Source organism: Carya illinoinensis, chromosome 12 (genome assembly GCF_018687715.1).
Source record: "Carya illinoinensis cultivar Pawnee chromosome 12, C.illinoinensisPawnee_v1, whole genome shotgun sequence".
NCBI classification, from domain to species: domain Eukaryota; kingdom Viridiplantae; phylum Streptophyta; class Magnoliopsida; order Fagales; family Juglandaceae; genus Carya; species Carya illinoinensis.
The window spans coordinates 29722314-29741389 of record NC_056763.1 but is presented as its reverse complement, the minus strand read 5'-3'; the positions used below and the strand labels follow the sequence as shown (position 1 = coordinate 29741389).

Genomic DNA, 19076 nt, shown 5'->3' with positions numbered 1-19076 from the left:
AAAAAAAAAAATTATACAAAAATAAACTCACAAATTAATATAACTTAATGTGATCGTCAAATTGTAAAATTATATTTATTATAAAACAGATCTAATAAATTTTATAAAATCACATTAATTTATAAATTTATTTTGTATAATTTCTTTGTATCTATAATAATTTATATAGATCAAACAATGTAGACAACAAGCTTTCACGACGAACCAGCCCAATCGTGGTTAGTCACCCTCTTAGGTGATTTCAGCCATTGATGAAACAAAAGATGATGACCAAAGTTTCTCTCAACATCAGATAACTGGTTTGTAGAGTTATCTTGCTCTTTTGAGGGCCATGTGCTATAGCAACAACGTTTTTAATTTCTGCTAAGATGATTGCGCGCGAGCGCGAGAGCGCGCACACACATAAGAGAGGGTAGAGAAACCGAGAAAGATGTGACATAAACTAAAGGGAAAATGCTAGCACGTTCGCTTCCAAGTTTCCAAAAATCCAATACCAAATTCTAGTTATCATCTCTTACACCATGCACCAAACTGTGCTTGTCATTTCATTATTAACGAAACTCACCACATAATCACATACAACCATCCACTACAAAGTACCACCACTCATTCCACCAACTACATATTATTTCCGGCTACTCTTCCTTCCATTGACAGCGCTAAACTCGATTTAAGCGTCGGCAATTTCTGCAGATTCTGCAGCAGCCAGCATTAGCTCCGGGTGGATGCTTCCAACATATGACCCATCAAGAGCATTGGGAAGTCCCAGCGACTTCAAGGCCAGATGTGCTGCCTTCTGCCCCGATATCATCATGGCTCCAAAGGTAGGCCCCTGTACTTCCAAAACAAACAAAATTACAAAGTTTATTAGGACTCTTTTGTAATAATCAGTTCACCAATTTTGCCTTTTCTTTTGTCATTTTTTTAGGAAAAAGCTTTGAGGGACCATTCCCTTTCAAAAATTCTTTTTTCTTATTTTTAAGAGAGTAATTCAGTCATGTACCACTCTGAAAAAAGGGCAAACAGACCAACATCTACGACAAGAAAAGTTCATAGCATTACTAGAGAGAGATGAGCCCAAAAGCAAATGACCATATTGTTCTGTTTTGTGACAATTTTAACTCTAGTACTACAACTGTTCCAAGAATTATAATGCTAGCATTCAATTTTCTAGAGTTTCACATGTAAGTGGCTTGAACACCAACTAAAGCGAGAAAGAAGAAAAAAGGGGAGAGGAGGGGGGGGGGGGGGGGGGGGGGGGGGGGTGGTGTGGGGGTTGGGAATAAAGCAGATGGAAAGATAATCCCACGAAGAAAACATCAGTGATCCTTCTCTTTAATTGGGACCACCACTACCTCTATGATTGAGGTTGTCATCTCAAGTACTAGAATATGAATTTCATCATGTATTGCTTGGAAAGAGAGTCATAGATGATACACCCCTATCATTACATTCCCTTGATATCAATTTTGTCCTTGGATTATCTCTATTTGCATCAAACTATCCCGTCCCAGTGTAATTATTTTCATATCTTAGCACGTACTCCTTAATGAAAATTCTGGTGTCCGTGAACAAAGATGATCGATCATAAGGTGATCAGTGATGATAAATGGTGGATTGGAAAGCCAGACATGAAATCTAAACATATATATATGGCATACTGGTAACTGAACACTAGTGAAAGAAAAACAAAATCAAAACAAAAATTACCATTCTTGGGGATCCATCGATCTCAGCAACTTCCATCCCAGTAACAATCATTCCAGGCACAATCTCCCTAGTGAGCCTCACAATAGCATCCTCTGCGGTATTCATGTCAAGCGCCTTCATCCCGGGCACACTATCGATCATTCCAATACTCCTGAGCCTCTTGACCCCCGTGGCCCCGAACGGCCCGTCGTGGCCGCAGGAGCTCACCACCACCTTGGACTCCATGACGTTGGGGTCCATGCACGACTGAGTGTCATGGTTCATCGACACCAGGGCCCAGTTGGTCACCACTCCACCAACTCTCCCTCCCTTCACGATCAAGTCCTCGGCCGCCACCGCGTTGAAGAGCTTCACGTTGGGGCGGGCCAAGAGCTTGCTCATGATGGTGGAGGTGAAGAGAGCTGCGTGTTTGATCACCACGTAGTTGTCTTGCTCGTCGTATTCGATGCCGAGCTCGTCTAGGAAGAGATGCGCTGGTTTGCGCACGACCTATGTGTTTAGATTAGTTAGTTTAGTACGAAAGTTGAAAATCTTTCGCCACGTATTTTGGGGATGTAGTTTCGATTTGTGTAATATTCATGTAAATTTGCTTATATAGTTTTTGGAATTTCTCTTTTTTCAAAATAAATAAATGCAAGGAACAAAAACATTAACCATTCCAGCCAACGTCTATCCTATATAATATGATTTTTCATATTACTTACCATAGCCGAGAAGAGCTGCCCGCCCAGCCACGCACCGCCGCCGGGGCTGACGGACTGCTCGATGATGGCTACCTGTACGGACGGGTTCTTGCTGAGCTCGTAGGCACACGACAGCCCAGCCGAGCCCGCACCCACTACGACCACATCAGTGTCTGCGTAGGTGATCATGTCCATCATGTACCGCCGGGTCATCTCACGTGAGACGATTGACTCCCTAATGGGGTCGAACTTGAAAGCCTTCAGATCGTACGGCGGCGACGCAGATGCAGACATGGAAATGGGGGGGTGAGCACCGGACTTGACGGGCTGGACGCGGAAACTGGAAGGTGGGGCAAGAGGGGTACCATGGAAGGAGGAGGAGGAGTAGCTTTCAAAGAGAGGGAGTCTCTGGGGTTTGGAGGTAAGGGTGGAGGCCATGGTTGCCATTTGATCAGCCTTCAGAGACAACGCGTTTAGCTTTGTTGGGAGTCTTGGACAGAGCGATGAGGACGGACGGTTTTGGGTAGGAGAGTATTTATGGTGAAGGAGGAATGGTACTGAGGAAAATATCAGAAAAGTGAAAGGGAAGACACGTGAGGATGAGATATGATACGAAGGGTCTAGAATTGTTTAGCTTAGCAAGACAAGTGTCACCCATGAACACTGATTGACAGAGAGTGATCTGCGGTGATCTGCGGTTTCAAAAATGGTAAAAATTACGGACCTTTTTCTCTCATTTTGCATATAGTCCAATTAGATTTTTCTAAAATAATTACTTACTAATTTCTTGAAAACCTTCAGAATTTAATAGATTCGTGTATGCATCTTAGCTTTGATGAGTACTGCCATTTGTGAGTTGGGACAGCAGGACTAATCAATGTCAAACCCATATATATAAATTCCCATTTGGAAACTTGTTTTTCAAATCATGACATCAAGAAATTGCATGTCATTGTTCAGGCCACTAGCCCCTTTTATTGGTAATTGCCAACTCTCGTTATTGTCATGTTATGAAGTGTTTGGGTCATTTTACTTGTCCAAAAACTTAAAACAGCAAGGTTGAGAGAAATAAACTTGATAATTATAAATTTTGTCCTTTTTTTCACGCTATGGGTGATTATCGGAATATAAATATCTTTGTTGTTATGCTATGGAGAAAAACATGCACAAAAATATTGAAAGGGACATAAGTTACGGAATAGAATTTGGGACAGACATGTTCATCTGATATTTGTTGATTACTTTGCTTTGCAGTTTGTTATCTCCAAATTCTCACCTTATCCATCGTGAGAACTAATATATTATTTTTTTTTATATATAGAAAATTGACTTCATTATTCATTAGAAAAAATATACATCGATAATCAGGTACATATAGAAAAATTCTCAGGCCACAAGTTAACTATTGCGTTTAGAACTCCACCAATATACAAATTCTTTTATAATTAATATGGTCTTAATTATTGATGTAGTTCTCTATACACAAACCGTCTAAGATATTATTGAGAGAACTAATCTTGAAGTTTTATTAAAATCAGGGTGTCTTAGATTGAAAAAGGGAATAACAAATATCCTAACCGTATCTTAAAACAAGGAGTAAATTAAGTATAAAGATACGTATGACGTAGATCTCGCATTATATACTGCTATCCGTATAAAAAAAAAAATTATTTCCAAATAGCGTTAATTGATTAAAATGTAGTTGTAACCGATATTAAGGATAAAACAATTAGCAAAGAATATATTGGAATAAAAAAAATAAATAAAAAAGTTCCTCATAATCATATAAATTAATTGATGAAATGGAACAACAAGAAGTAGCAATCGAAGAAAGTGGGGCAGATAATTATCAAATTCATCCACAAAAAGCTAAACGTGTTGTAATTTTTATTGATAATCCAGATAATACAAATACTAATGAAAAAGAGATTGATAATTCTAATGAAGTTGAAGAGGTAACTTTGATACGTTATTCACAACAACTAAATTTTCATTGAGATATAGTAAAAGGCTCTATATGAGTTCAAAGGTGTAAAATAATTATTTTGAAATTGTTTCAAGCAAATGTGCATTCAACCATTTTTTTGGATAGAGGAGACAAACCTCATCTCTTTTCTTTTGATATATATCCCACATCTAATGAAAATAATTTTTATAAATTTGATTTTTTAAAAAATAAATAAATTACGAATTTTGGATATATAAAGGAAAAGACAAAAAAAAAAGTGAGAAAAAAGAGAAGGAAGAAAGAGAAATATACAAAAAAAGAGGAGAAAACTGGTATAAAAAAAGGAAAATTTTGGGATAGCATTATATTTTCTCAAATAATAAGAGGTTTTGCATAAGTCATCCATCAATTCTTAGAAAACAGGTTAATATTCATCACGACGGGAACAAACCTAGAAATGGGTAATGTGTGCCCAGGCCGGTAGGTCGGAAATGGGTAATTCTACGAATCAAACAGAGCTCAAGAGTCCACATGATTTGAACTCCCTTTCCGGCCTTTGCATCTTTCATTATTTATGGGCCTCAAAAGCCCCTTTAGCCCACCTAGTTGTTTTTTGTTCCATCTTAGGTCCCACGGCCCAAATATCATCCAACAAGTTTTATTATCCATCATTTTGTTAAGAGAAAAAATATTTATAATCGTGAATTATGTAAGTGTTATATAATTATTATAAAAAAAATAAATAAAATATGATATCTATATAAAAAAATTAATTAATTTTTTAATCGTAAACTATACTCTTTTTCAAAATATTTACGTATTTTACAATTATATATAAAATTATTATTTTAGCATATCAGTTCCCACGCGAGGGTTTTGCCTCAAAGAATTTGGGATAGGAAATAGGATTAACAACTTCCAAGTTTAATTAAATCATGTTATTTGCATATATTAGAGCATAAACTCCCCACTATGAAAACAAGGCAAGATTCTCACTTCAATTAAGATCACGCGTTTATAATTAAACAGCAACATTATTTCGATCAAAGACTAATATTTATATATATACATATATATTGTAAAGGACGTGTCTTACCACCGATCGTGATCGTTAACTTTCATGTATATATATAAATATATTAAGAAAAAATATAGTTGCAAGTATAATTGTGTACTAATCTGCGTACGAATTTGATGTGATTAGTCAAAAAGTAGATTTTATTAAAAACAATGTTAATTTAAATTTTAAGTATAAATAAATCAGTATTAGTATGTAGATTAGCACGCGACTTTATTTATATGTAGCAAAACTTATATATTAATTACATCCATAAGTTGGTTCAATGAGAAGTACAATGCACCAAACTTCCAAATGCCATCCAAATTTCCCCGATCACAATTTCTTTTTCTCTCTTTTAAGCATAAGAACTTCATTCACTTGTGGAGTATCTTGAATTCCAATATTTCTCAATTTCCTCCGCTGTTCTTCCGGGGATTCTCCCAGCAATTAGAGACCATCTGCTTTTTAATTTCACGCATTGGGTCAACGAAGGGTTGATAAACAGAGAGAGAGAGAGAGAGAGAGAGAGAGAGAGAGAGAGAGAGAGAGAGAGAGAGAGAGTAGTACCTCTCACCAACAAGATTAAACATTATTACAATAAGTGTCTCCTCATCTTCAGAGAATCGAAGCTTAGACTCGCAATTAATGTTATTATCTGCATCAAATATACAAAGTTTTAACAGAGCAAACACAGGAAGAAGCATTAATATTTGCTTCCAAAGAAGAAAACAAAGTACGTGACCAAAGTAAATTAAACTTCCATCAGAGTTTACACATATCACTGGAAAAAAAGAAGTTGGAAGAGTTACGTACGGTACATGCGCAGTGTGTACGATACCTTGAATTTTATTACCCAATAAAAGTGGAAAAGGTGAGGAAATTATTCATGACATTTGAAGTACTGAGGATTACCTTCAGAGTTCAAAGTAGTTTCAGTGGAACTAGAATGATCCAAATCAGCCATATTTTATACGTACCGATCGAGCAGAGATGAGAAAAATATTTATGCAGATGATGAGAGAACTTATCTATAATAAGGACACCCGATCAAGTACTGGTGTTAAGAAGATCATGCTATGAAGGGGGATGTAGGTCGTGTAATGGAGGCGCTTAAATACTAAAAAAGAAAGGACATTCCCACAAGAGAGAGAGAGAGAGATGCATGCGCTGAAGAACGGAAGGTGAGAAAGATAGAACAGGTGTAGAAAGTTAGTTGGAGGGGTCGACGGTGCATTTCGTGAAAATTAATAGTAAATTATTAAAAATACACACAACACATGGTATATAATAGCATGCAAGAAAAGTAACAATAATATTCCAACATCCCTAGGGGAATGTCAAGGTTACCGTTTTTGAACTTTGAACGTACAATGTGTGGAAAGACTGTAATTTTAAGGACAAATACATGGACTACTATTCCATAATCTTTTTATATGTGTTCTCCAATCATCACCAAATAATTATCCCCACACAAAACAATTAAGCTTAATTTTCCAAGCATGAGAGAATTCGATAATCCGGGACAAATGCCCTGAAAACATGCATACACAGGACACAATAGAAGTCAAAGATGACATGTACACCTTGACTTCTTGGTGCCTCGAAGAATCATTATGTCTCATGTTGGACGGTCTATATAGAATATATATATATATATATATATATATATATATATAAATTATGATCCTAAAGTACTCTACTTTATGGCACAATCTTTTTTGTCCCTGCATAAAATGGGGCCAAGATGATGAAGCATGCGTTTAAAGCAAACTATTAAAAACAAAATAGGTAGTTGGACATTTGGCACGTCGTTTCATAAACTAATAGATATGATCTGATCCCAAGAGAAATTAGAATTAGTGGTATTTTATGTCTTAATCAATATATAATTCTATATGAAGAACCAAAATTGGATCAAGTCACCATTTATGAGGTAGTTGAGTTGATATTTCATAATTTTAAAATTAGTAGTTCGAGTCTTAAAATTATTTATAATAGTAAAATTTAACCTTTAAGCTATGGGATGAATTTTGAATTAATTGGATATTTTAGAGACGTTGTGGTAACGAGCTTGTCTTTTAAGACACTAAATATAGCTTAAACTAATCATTCCACAACGAAGAAAGGTCCTATAATCACGCCTAAGAAATGTTACTATCCTGGTCACCCTCACATACCCTTTTACTTTTTTTTTTAAAAAAGAGCAAGTTCTGCTAATGCTACTGTTGGATGGCCACGCTTTTGACATCATTCTTCTTACTATAATAATAATAATTATTATTATTATATTATTGAGCACACCAGGATATATAAGACAAGAAATTAGGCATTTCAACACTTTTTTATATTTATAGAGACCAAAAAAAAAAAAGTGTCGAAGATATGTACAAGAAGTCCCTTTGTCACAGTTTGCGTATGTTTATCAGGATTTTGGATATGTAAAAAAACATTATATTTTTAACGTCATAAATTAATGTAATGTTGGTGTAACACGTACATATGATGTGACAATCATTTAAATTGATATTTATTTAAATGTTTGATGTGGTAGGATTAATAATATTTGTCGTTTTCAACGGTGTTATGTTAAGATTATAAGACTAAGTAACATTTATAGTTGTGATCATATATAGGCGTGCCAACTTGTTGGTTCCTTTCTGTAACTAGCGATTTCCTACAATATTTTATTTATTTGTTTTCTAAGTCTGTCATCCTATTTTCATTTATTTTAATTTTTTTTAGGAAATCTACACTGAGTTTACATCGATATCCCTAATTAATTGTGGATTTGTTTTCATTTATGTTGCAAACTACAAAATTGTTAATTTGCACCTTAAGTTTTCTAATTCTAATAATTTACACCCCGGCCAATTATTAAAAAATGAGTGAAATGATCGATATTGTTGATTTTCCCTACATTTTCTCTATTTGTGCGTATTTTTAACTGTCCATATATATTATACTATATGTAGTATTTTTCAATTTTTTTTTTATATGTTTTTCTACTGTGCAGTTTTCCTGTACGCTTTTTTATGCGTTTCTATTTGGTGCGTTTTGTGCGAATTTTTCGTAAGTTTTTTTGGTGCGTTTCTTTTCCGTGCGTTTTTTGTTGCGTTTTTTCTTATACGTTTTTTCGATGCTTTTTTGCGTTTGTTTTTGTTGCATTTTTTCTGCTACTTTTTTTGGTGCGTTTTTTGTGGCCTTTTTTTGTTGCATTTTTATGCGTTTTTATTATTTTTTGTCCGTTTTCATTTTTTTTGTTGCTTTATTTTATTTTATTTGTATGGGTACTTTTTTGTGCGTTTTTTCTTATATTTTTTTGGTGCATTTTTTATGCGTTTTGTCTTTAAAAACTGAGAATTTCTATAGTATTTTTTCTTGAAAATTGTATCTACCAAGGATTTTGGTTTTTATAACAATCTCCAACCATGTTTAGTTAACATAACCCTATTGAAATACTCAACATCTTGAAATCCCATTCCTCCCATATTTTTTGTTTCATCCAATTTTTTTCCCAACTCTACTAGTACTAGGGCTGAAAGTCGAACGGTCCGGACCGAAAAAACCGACTGGACCGGATCGAATGAGTCCGGTCCGGTCCCGGTCCAATTTTTAAGGGACCAAAGGTATTCGGTCCGGTCCCGGTCCGGAGATTTTTCACCCCGGACCGGACCGAATAGAATAAAAAAAAAAATTATTATTTATATAATAGTTGAATTACTAATAGTTTAATACTAATACAATTATATAGTTATACTAATTATAAATTCATAATAACTAAATCATTGTAAGTCTATAACTATATTATATATATATTTAGTATCAATGTATTACTATATTCTTTAATATATAACTATTAACTATAATATATAGTACTAGTATAACCGATCAAAAAAATATATAGTACTAGTATATATATTAATGTATTAACATATTATAAAAGTTATAGTATAAATTATAATATATCATATATTTGTAAATTTATAATAGTATTAGTATAGTTAACTTAATATGTAATATGTTAGCATTAAATCACTATAACTACATAGAATATTAGTAATAAGAGTATTACTATTATTTAATATAATATTACATATATTATCACTATCATTACATATATTTATTAGTTATAGTATTAGTACTAATAGACTAATAGTATTAGTTATTAATATTACATATAGTTACATATATTACTATTATTACTATTATTATTACATGATATAGTTACATATATAATTATCACTATTACTAATAGTAGTAGTGTATTACTAATATATATAATAGTATAGTATATGTATATATATTAAATATGTCACAATATAATTACATAAGTATTAAACAAAATGTCATTGAAAAAAAAAAAAAAAGAACTCATAGGGTGGACCGAACGGACCGGACCGGACCGAATGGGACTGGACCGTATGAAGTTCGGTCCGATCCAGGGCGGGAAAACCCTGGACCGAATAGGTCCGGTCCGGTCCGTAAAACCACCTCGGACCGGACCGGATCGGACCGAATTCACCCCTAACTAGTACTGTGTCCATTTCCCTTGTTTCTTAAAGTTTCACCAAAACTTTGATAATAAAGCATTAGTCTCCTTGTATAGTCTCTTTGGTGGAAGAAATACATTTATTGTGTAGGTAGAAATAGGCTGGAGAATTGCCTTAATCAGAATCTCTTTCTAGAATAGAAAAATGTTCTTCCAGTTGTTAACCATTTAGACCTTTTAACCATGGTTGGTAGACCTAAATATTTACCATAATCACCACACATAATAGTTCCAGCATCTTGAATAATTTATTTTTGAATAAGTTCACTTGTATTAAAGCTAAATAGGATAGAGGTCTTCTATCGATTTAGCACTTGTCCATAAACTTTTTCATACTATTGAAGTATTTCTTGAATTTTCTTCAAATCTTCAAGCTTTGCTCTACTAAAAATCACACAATCATCTGTAAATAGTAGATGAGTTATCATAATACCTCCCTTAACTGCTGCTAGTCCTCTCATATCTATACTTTGTTTAGCTATACTTGATAGGAAACTCAATCCTTCAACACACAAGATGAAGAGGTAAGTAAACAGTGGGTTCCCTTGTCTTAATCATTTTGTTGAAGTAAACTTCTCTCCATGTTTTCCATTAACCAATATAGAATAAGATACTAATTCTACACACTGTATCACCAATTTGACCCGCTTTTCATTAAACCCTGGCCTTCTCATCATGGTTTATAGAAACTGCCACTCAATTTTGTTATCAGCTTTAAACATGTCAAGTTTTAAGGCGAAGTTGTTGATATTTCCTTTTTTTTCTTGATTTCATTGAATGTATGATCCCATAAGCCACTGTTGCATTATTTGTAATGGACCTCCCTAGTACAAATGCACTTTGACTACTACAAAAAATATCAAACAATATACATTTAAGCTTATTTGCTAAAACCATTACAATAAGCTTATACAAAACATTACAAAACAAAATAGGCCTATAATCATTTACAGACATAAGAGTATTAAGCTTTGGCATAAGAGCTATATGGGTGTGATTAAGCTTTATTTGTCAACCTGCATGACTTGATAAATGTCTATAATTATTTTTTATTAATGAGAAGGAGATGTCTTATTATCAAAAAAAAAAAAAAAGAAGACTACAGGGCATGCTTCCACCATTTAAAAAATCAAGCATAACCATGCATACTTTAGACCCGATAGTGTTCCAATGCTCCTGGTAAAATCCAACTTCAAAGCCATTTGGTCTTCGAGATTTCTAAGGCCCCATCTGTTTTGAGGCTTCATAAACCTTAGCAGAAGAAAAATACAACTCCAATTTATGTTCATCTCATCTATTACCCTTCTGTCAATGGATTGAAGGCATGTGTCTATCTCTACTGCACTGGGCTCTGAAGAAGTGTAGATAGCTAGAAAGTGATTCTTGAAAGCTCTTGCTATGTCTACCTCTTCAATCACTGTTCGAATCTCCTTCCTTCGTTGTGTGGCACGAGCATGGAAGAAACGAGTTGGCCCTTTGCTTCTACTTAAGATCTTCCTTTTATAATAACAACCCCTACTCTCTTTGTAGATTCTGTATGACCTCAATATTGTGTTGCCTTACATCATCTTGCAATTGTTTTAATAGCTCAGATTTCTCTTTTATTTCCTTCTCTACATTGGTACAATGCTGTTTGCTCCAGGTAATTAAGGCAGCTCTATAATGTTTTAGACTTTCTTGCACATCCCTCAAAGGTTCAATATATAAAACACATTATTTCATTCATCATTGACAACTTTGTTGTATTCTTCCTCATTATGCAAGCCCCTTTTATGATAATCCTAACAATATGAAAACAGTAAAGCTCTATGCTCATAACTCCTTCCACTTCCACTTTCTGAAAATAGTTTAACCAACCCATATAAGCAACTCCTCTGTCCAATCTTCCCTTAGTGAAGGTGCCATCATTATACCTATTATTCCAAGTATATTTCGAGCCTTTCCATCCCAGATCATACAATTCACCAATTTCCAATGCATTTCTGAATTTCCCCAATAAGCCACACTACGAGTTCTGCCCCCTATTTTTTCATCTTGTGAAATCATCTCATTAGCCACCACATACAAACCAAGCCATTTGTTTTTGTTGTTGGTTGGTGTTGCATTAGTCTATTTGTGTCTGAGCAATGGGTAATTAGTCGTATTGACTACTACTGCACCTCTAATTGATAAGTGCTATCTGATGGAAAATAAGTTAATAAAGATTACTTCATTGTTGATTCTTTAGAGGGTCCTTTTATTCAAATGGCAAGGTTTTTGCTTGAGGATGTTTATAAGGGTAAACATGTTTTTGCTGTTATTGATGTGGACAAATGTAACATAAAGAAGGATACATATGTTTGTCAGAAATACAAGAGGGAAAAGGTCGACAGATTTGATGATTATTCAGAATTAGCTATTTCATAAATAAGGTTTGAACTAGGGAAGAGTTGTCTATAGAATGAAATCCTATTAACTTTTTTCTGTTCGTTTACAGCTTTAGTGCACCCACTTTATCAAAATGAACTGATTAGGGATTGTAACATAAATTAACCCAAGACAAGGTTCTCCAAACCTGGTCCATGCGGTCATACAATCTACAACCAATTTTACGCAAGATAATATAAGATTTTGCATAAATTTTTTGAAAAAGTGATTGTTATTGAGGACAGTACTCATGAAAATTCCATAATCATCGCACATCATTACACAAGTGCTAGATAAACTAGAGCACACTAGAAACACAGGTAAAGAGAGAAAAGACTAGACCCTTCAATGACGTAACCGGATGACCATATTAAAAGTCGATAAAATATCAAGCGCTAACATATGAGGGCGTGAACCATGCAGAGCTTTCAGTTACTGCAGCTCAGAAACCATGAATCTTGATATGTTCTTTTTTCACAATGCCAGCCTGTTCTCCACAATAAAGACAGAAATAAGAGTGCAAGAACTGAATCACACAAATGTTAAACCACAAGAAGGAACTTCAATAAGGGAAAAAAAAAGGTATAACTTGGATAAGGCTACTCACTTAAAAAATGTAAATAATCAAATATTTAACATCATCAAAACAAATTTACGACATGGTAAGTAGTTACCTGGACAAGGAAGGTGGACACATTCTTTCGCTGATCACCTTGAAGTTGAATAACCTATACACACAATAATATCAAAACTTGCATCACACACAAGAAATTTCAGCATTTGAAGCAAGATCATAGAAGGCACCATCTAGGTCAAAAACCCACCTGTCCTAGTTCTGGGTCTTGGACAACTGTACCATTACAGCAAAACTCCTTCTTAAGGTCCTTAAGTATCTTGTTGTAGCTATATTCTTTCTTCAACCCCTGGACAGTTGTCAGGCTCTTCCTACCATTCCGCTGCTGTATACGAATGTGCACGTACTCTTTCGAACCAGCACCAGAGTCCTCAGCATTTGCCTCAGCAAACGGATCTATATCAACCCCATACGGACGGCAGACTAATTAGAATCCCCTACCAAAGAAGGCAGAAAGGAGAGCAACTATATTGTAGGAAGAGGCGGAACAGTTATGTTCTCACTCCCACCATTCCTAAAGGTACATAAAGTAAACTTCTTTTGATCCTCAAACTTCAGGGAAAACACTACTTAACAGAGAATGCTTCCCAAAATTTTGTACTGAATTTCATTTTTTTAAAATTTTTTTTACTTAATAGTTAAAGAAGTGTTTTTTAACGAGTTTGTGATTTTCTTTTTATATTTTAAATTTTTTTTAAGGGGTTTAAAAAAATGTTTGAAATAAAAGTAAAAAAAAAAAAAAAAAAAGGCTGATCGGTGAGGATTTGTGGATGTAGCATGACCCATTTCTTCGGACGTCAGTCTATGACTTTGTTTCCACATGACAATCAATGCCAGCCATCATGTTCACATCTCCAAACTTGTCCACCTTGTCAAATATGTCAGATTGTGGTCTCTGTGTCACGATCAATTTTAAAGACAAAAAGACAAGAAAGAAAAAGCACATCCTTGACAAGGAGATCTTGAGGGAGAGTTAGGGGAGACTTGATACCAAAATCAAGTCATCTAATCATTATAATTTTTCGAAATTCTCAAACAAAATACAATAAACAATTCAATTTTTTGAAATCACAAAACAAAAATAATATTAAAAAATAATATCTAACAATATTTTATTCAACTTTTAACTTTTATTTCAACTCATCTCGTCTCAACTCTCTATCCAAACCTCCTTAGCATTTTACACACAAAGTCATGAAACAACCATATGATGAAGCAAGGAGCAAAGACAGATCAACAATGCTTTTGAGAAACAATGGCATCACTTCAAGAATTATAATGGGAGTGCTGTAGTTCATGTTTTCTGATCTGGGTCTATGATTCTCAAATCTTAAGTACATCAATTATGGCTTACCGAATAAGTTGGTATTCAGGAAAGGAAATAAAAAAACTGTAAATGTAAACACAGTCAAAGGCAAGTCATATGATGTGCACAAATCAAGCCCAGAAAGAAACAAACATACCAAAGGCAGTAGGAATTTGGACGTCTAGTTCAGACATGAAACTTGGTTGATTAAAATAGAACGTCCAAACAACTGCAATCCTCAGACCTGGATTATAAAGGGACACCATATCAATCAATCAATCCATACAGAAGACTCGTCGCATAAATATAATATACAGCCTTCATTATTCTGTAAACACTGTACTCTATAGTCATAATGTTATGCACCAACAAAATAAGATATACAAACGCCATCAACTTTATCAGCAACGCATAATGAACTGTAAACACAGCTTCAATGATTATATAGGAGATTATTTGATTACTTCATTTTTTTTCTTTTGATAGGTTGATTACATTTTTTGGTTTTTTTTTGGGATGGGTTGATTACTACATTCCTTCTCCCCAAATAGGATTATGTGCCAAAAAGAACCTGTACGTTAAGTAATCCCTAGAAACTATTTTTTTATATGTAAGAAATCCTTAGAATCTACAGCCTTGTGTACCCAATGAGCCCCATCACAAAGGGACAGTGGGGCAAATTCATGTAACTAATCCTCGAATTCCCTAAATAGTTCTACTAATCATTAAACACCCAGCAATAAACACATCCGGACAGGCAAGCGTATCGATAGAAAACTACGAAATCGAGCAACGCAGATACAATAAAGCCAAACCAGTTGGTTGTGTTGAAGTTAACTCCAAACAGAAATTCGTCCAAAGGGTAATTCCAAAAGAACATATCACAAGCCGCATACTTAGCCAAAATCTTACTCAAATAAATTGTTTTGTCCCAAGTCAAGCATAAAAACAAAAAGACTTAATTGAATAGCCGATTAATTGTAAATAAATAAATAAAAATCGTAACACAAAATTTGAATAAATTAGACCCGAAGCTCGAAGAAAAAGGAAAACAAAAAAAGAATCTAATCAGAGATCTTTTATAATTTTGAAAGCTTAAACGGCAAACAGTGCAGGAAAATAAGATCGGATCGCGAATATCTATAAGAGGGGTAGGAAGGAAAAGCACCTGAATCGAATCTTAGGATTTGGGATTAGAAGTCGGTGAGTAGAGGGAACCCTCAATTGGATAAGAGCTTTCTCTCTCGTGGGCGCGCTTCCGGAAGGCTGTTTGGCGAGCGAGAGAACTGAAGAGAGAAGGGAATCTGAGACAGAAAATATATATATATATATAATTAGAAGGGCAATTGTTGCGTGCGTTAGGTCGGTCAAGGCTCGTGAGGACATATATGTTGTATGTGCGCTGTGTGGAGGATGATGATGATGATGCGCCTTCGGATTCGTATGTAACATTTGGGTGTCATGCCTATCTGGACACGTATCTGACGGCTAGCAACGTTCGAGTCATCCTCTACCAGCTTTCTAAAGAAGCGGGAGAGGATGGACATAAGTTGTCACTAAACTCTGCTTAATCCACAAAATTTAATTTAATTTTTATTTTTTTATCCTCCCTTTTAGCCTGAATTTAATCATATTAAGATTTTTTTTTTGCTAATTAAATTATATTATTTAAAGACTTTATTAATTACTAGGTCAGAGTAATGTATAAAATACGTTTGTCTAGTTGAATGATATAAAATTTTTTAATAAAAATAATATAATTTTTTACAAAAAATTAATTAATGCACTAAGTTCAACCACTTCTTTGTGAAGCCTGTATTGTAATGGTTTCTAAATATGGAAAATATTCCTATATGATATGAATTTAATTCTTGTGTATGATCAATAGAAAAATAAAAAATGTAAACATCAAAAAATTCAAAATATGGTAAATTAATATAAATTATGAGCAGCGTGGAATTTATTTCTTTTACTTACCATACTATTTCAATTATTCTAAACTAATATATTTTTAACAGATCATAACTGTACATCACATTAAAGACATAAAAAATGTAATTAATTCTTTAATAATTTTTTTATTCAAATTAATTTTTTAATTAGTGGAAGTGTTGCTTAATTATAAGATAAATTATTGTCAGGTTCATGAATATTACCTTTCACTCTTGTCATTTTTATTGTCTGCCTCTTTTCTGTATCATGCATTCAACACTCATGTTGATTAACTTTGAAATAAAAAATTACATATAGCACACCCGACCTATCTATAAAGCAAATATCTTCATTTTAAAATTATAATTTTGAAATAGTAGTAGCATATTTAATTAAAGAAAAATAGTGATTAGAAAGAAAGATTTGTCTAACTACAAAACATGCAAACTCAGTGTATAAGAAAACATGTTCATGAGATCTCTATAAATTTTTTTATTACCTACTACCCATCAAACAAAAAAGGTTCCGATTGAAGAGATATTTTTTCTTAACTTTAACCATATGCATGCATGCATCTTTCTTGTCTCTTCCAATGTAACAAACAACTTTGATCTATTACAAATAAAATAATTAAGGTCGATAATAAATAACAAATTAACGACAAAACAAAAGTTAATAGAAAAATAAAAAAAAAATTACCAAAACAGTTAGATAATTACTTATTATAATAATATATATATATACTAGTAGTTGGGCAACGTCCAAGGGACGTTCGTCCAGTGTATAGAAATATTATTTTTATTAAGAAAAAAATTTTGAATAATAATGTAATATTTTTAGAAAAAAAATATATAAATTCTAACATCAAATAGTAAAATAGACTTAAATCAGTTTTAAAGGATTTAGAATTTATAAAAAAAAAAAAAAAAAGAATCTTGAAACAAACATGTGCAGCACAGGAGATAAACTGTTAACAGTAAAGGAACGTGCATAGCACGTTTTCTTAATTTAATAAAGCGATTATTTTTAAAAAGTAACATAATTTTTATAAAGAAATAAAATACTAAGGTTTTTATAAGATATTATTATTTGATTTTAATGTTTCATAATGAATTTAAATTGATAAATAAATAATATTTTATTAGGATAATTGTATTCGTAAATGTAGTTGGTAAATATATTTAAACTTAATTATTTTACATTTCTCTTTGTTTATATAAGGAATGAATAAAAATTTTAAATCACATAAATAAATTGATATATAAATTATAATTTATATAAAAGATCATATATATATAATAGAATATAGAATATATATTTATATAATTTATATAGATATATATAATAGAATATATATATATATATAGATATCTAATATACCTCATAAATAAATGATCATCAATGCATAGGTTACATGATCATGCATGCTGCATAAATTTTAATAATTATGAATTTATTCATAAGTGATTGGGGAGAGAGAGATTAAAAAATTAAGAACTTTTAAGAAGAGAGAGCCACTTTAATTTATTCATGTAACTAACGGCGTTAATTTTAACGGTAAAACAACAAAAACCGTTAAACCAATAAAATTCCGTTAGATAGCCACTTTATATATATAAAGATATATATAATATGTGTTGTGTGTGTGTGAATATTAAGAGAATAGAGTTGAAATAAACTGATTATAATGAACTTAAGAACATGTGAAAAACACCAAAGAATAATAAAATAAAAGGTAGATCACGCGTATGGAATACATTAATTGTCCATTCCACCAGCTGGTACTTCATTCACATTGCTTCTAATTAATTGATCAGATTATTTAACAACATTCATCATATATTTTATTATTATTATTATTATTATTGCAGCATCCTGCTTTCCCTTCTCCGATAACCGCCGGCCACCATCCCCTATTCACGATCACAATCTTCTCGGCCATCATCCTCTATAATATACCGTATCTTTATATATTAGTGTTAGCTTTACCTAAATAAAAGATACACAACCTCATGCTATTTACATAATTTCTATGCATTATATTTTTTTTTTAATTTTATTATTTGTTTCTTTTATCAAATATTTAATATATGGCTAATGAATAGAACAATTGAATTAATTTAAGAAAAATAAACTCAAAAAAAAAAATTTAAAAATTAAAAAAATTATGATGAGTAGATATTAGAGAGATTGCATAGTATTGCTCTTAACTAAAAAGTAAAAGACACTTTTTCTTTTTCCTGTCAAAAAGCAAAAGGCACCTAACAATCTGTTTAGTTGGTGATGATCAATCTTATGATTTCAATTAAGCTTTACCACTTAACTTGTTTTTAATTTATTGGATTTTTGATTAGATTTATTTTATAATTTTTAAGTTATAAAATTTATTTTGATGTGCTTTTTTAGTATTAATTATTATTTTATATTTAAATTTCTCTTTACTTTAAATTAGTTTAATATTATACTTTAATTATTTTATTTTATTAATATTGAGTAGTAATGTTTTTATTTAACTCTTATTTATTTTTTTATTATGCCTTTTTCTTTTGTTAGACTTTTCTATTTTCGGATTGTGCATGTTTGAGTGTGTTTTATTTTTCTTTTGGGCTGAGCTCATTCGATTCCCAGCCCAACCCGTGAACCTTCAACCCAACCACTAAATTTCTCCAAAATGGCGTCGTTTGGTTTAGCCCTTAAGACTTCTTCATCTCTTATTTCTTCGGTGCGCCGTTGCTTCTCCACCTCATTTCCATTTTAGTTTTCATCCCATTCTTTAATTTGTGCAGCTGCTGCTTCTCTTCTTCTCCTTATTCATTTTATTTCATTTCTTTTCTCTGCTTTTCATTGG

General features: G+C 32.7%; 3 protein-coding genes across 3 annotated transcripts; all 3 read right to left on the bottom strand.

Moving 5' to 3' along the window:
- Positions 1-443: 443 nt before the first annotated feature.
- LOC122289841 (thiamine thiazole synthase, chloroplastic) lies at positions 444-2940 on the bottom strand. Its single transcript, XM_043097180.1, has 3 exons — positions 2415-2940; positions 1711-2199; positions 444-832 (listed from the first exon to the last, which is right to left on the bottom strand). Exons 1-3 carry the CDS (start codon positions 2838-2840, stop codon positions 671-673), a joined length of 1077 nt encoding a protein of 358 aa, XP_042953114.1. The 5' UTR covers positions 2841-2940; the 3' UTR covers positions 444-670.
- Positions 2941-5607: 2667 nt separating this feature from the next.
- LOC122290243 (transcription factor CPC-like) lies at positions 5608-6648 on the bottom strand. Its single transcript, XM_043097848.1, has 3 exons — positions 6314-6648; positions 5969-6056; positions 5608-5859 (listed from the first exon to the last, which is right to left on the bottom strand). The coding sequence occupies exons 1-3, from the start codon at positions 6363-6365 to the stop codon at positions 5772-5774; spliced, it is 228 nt and encodes a 75-aa protein (XP_042953782.1). The 5' UTR covers positions 6366-6648; the 3' UTR covers positions 5608-5771.
- A 5888-nt stretch (positions 6649-12536) lies between these two features.
- Positions 12537-15642, bottom strand: LOC122290480 (protein translation factor SUI1 homolog 2). Its single transcript, XM_043098210.1, has 5 exons — positions 15465-15642; positions 14454-14540; positions 13181-13386; positions 13031-13084; positions 12537-12843 (listed from the first exon to the last, which is right to left on the bottom strand). The coding sequence occupies exons 2-5, from the start codon at positions 14488-14490 to the stop codon at positions 12799-12801; spliced, it is 342 nt and encodes a 113-aa protein (XP_042954144.1). The 5' UTR covers positions 14491-14540; positions 15465-15642; the 3' UTR covers positions 12537-12798.
- Between the last annotated feature and the right edge of the window lie 3434 nt (positions 15643-19076).

Excerpts from the sequence above, each read along its gene's own strand:
- LOC122289841 (XM_043097180.1), bottom strand. The coding sequence starts at position 2,840 with ATGGCAACCATGGCCTCCACCCTTACCTCCAAACCCCAGAGACTCCCT. Across the intron at positions 2,200-2,414 it reads GGCAGCTCTTCTCGGCTATG|GTCGTGCGCAAACCAGCGCA; the intron begins GTAAGTAATATG and ends CTAAACACATAG. Across the intron at positions 833-1,710 it reads TCGATGGATCCCCAAGAATG|GGGCCTACCTTTGGAGCCAT; the intron begins GTAATTTTTGTT and ends TTGGAAGTACAG.
- LOC122290243 (XM_043097848.1), bottom strand. The coding sequence starts at position 6,365 with ATGGCTGATTTGGATCATTCTAGTTCCACTGAAACTACTTTGAACTCT. Across the intron at positions 6,057-6,313 it reads AACTACTTTGAACTCTGAAG|ATAATAACATTAATTGCGAG; the intron begins GTAATCCTCAGT and ends TATTTGATGCAG. Across the intron at positions 5,860-5,968 it reads TTTAATCTTGTTGGTGAGAG|ATGGTCTCTAATTGCTGGGA; the intron begins GTACTACTCTCT and ends ATTAAAAAGCAG.
- LOC122290480 (XM_043098210.1), bottom strand. The coding sequence starts at position 14,490 with ATGTCTGAACTAGACGTCCAAATTCCTACTGCCTTTG. Across the intron at positions 13,387-14,453 it reads CCAAATTCCTACTGCCTTTG|ATCCGTTTGCTGAGGCAAAT; the intron begins GTATGTTTGTTT and ends GGGTTGATATAG. Across the intron at positions 12,844-13,030 it reads TGTCCACCTTCCTTGTCCAG|GCTGGCATTGTGAAAAAAGA; the intron begins GTAACTACTTAC and ends TGTGGAGAACAG.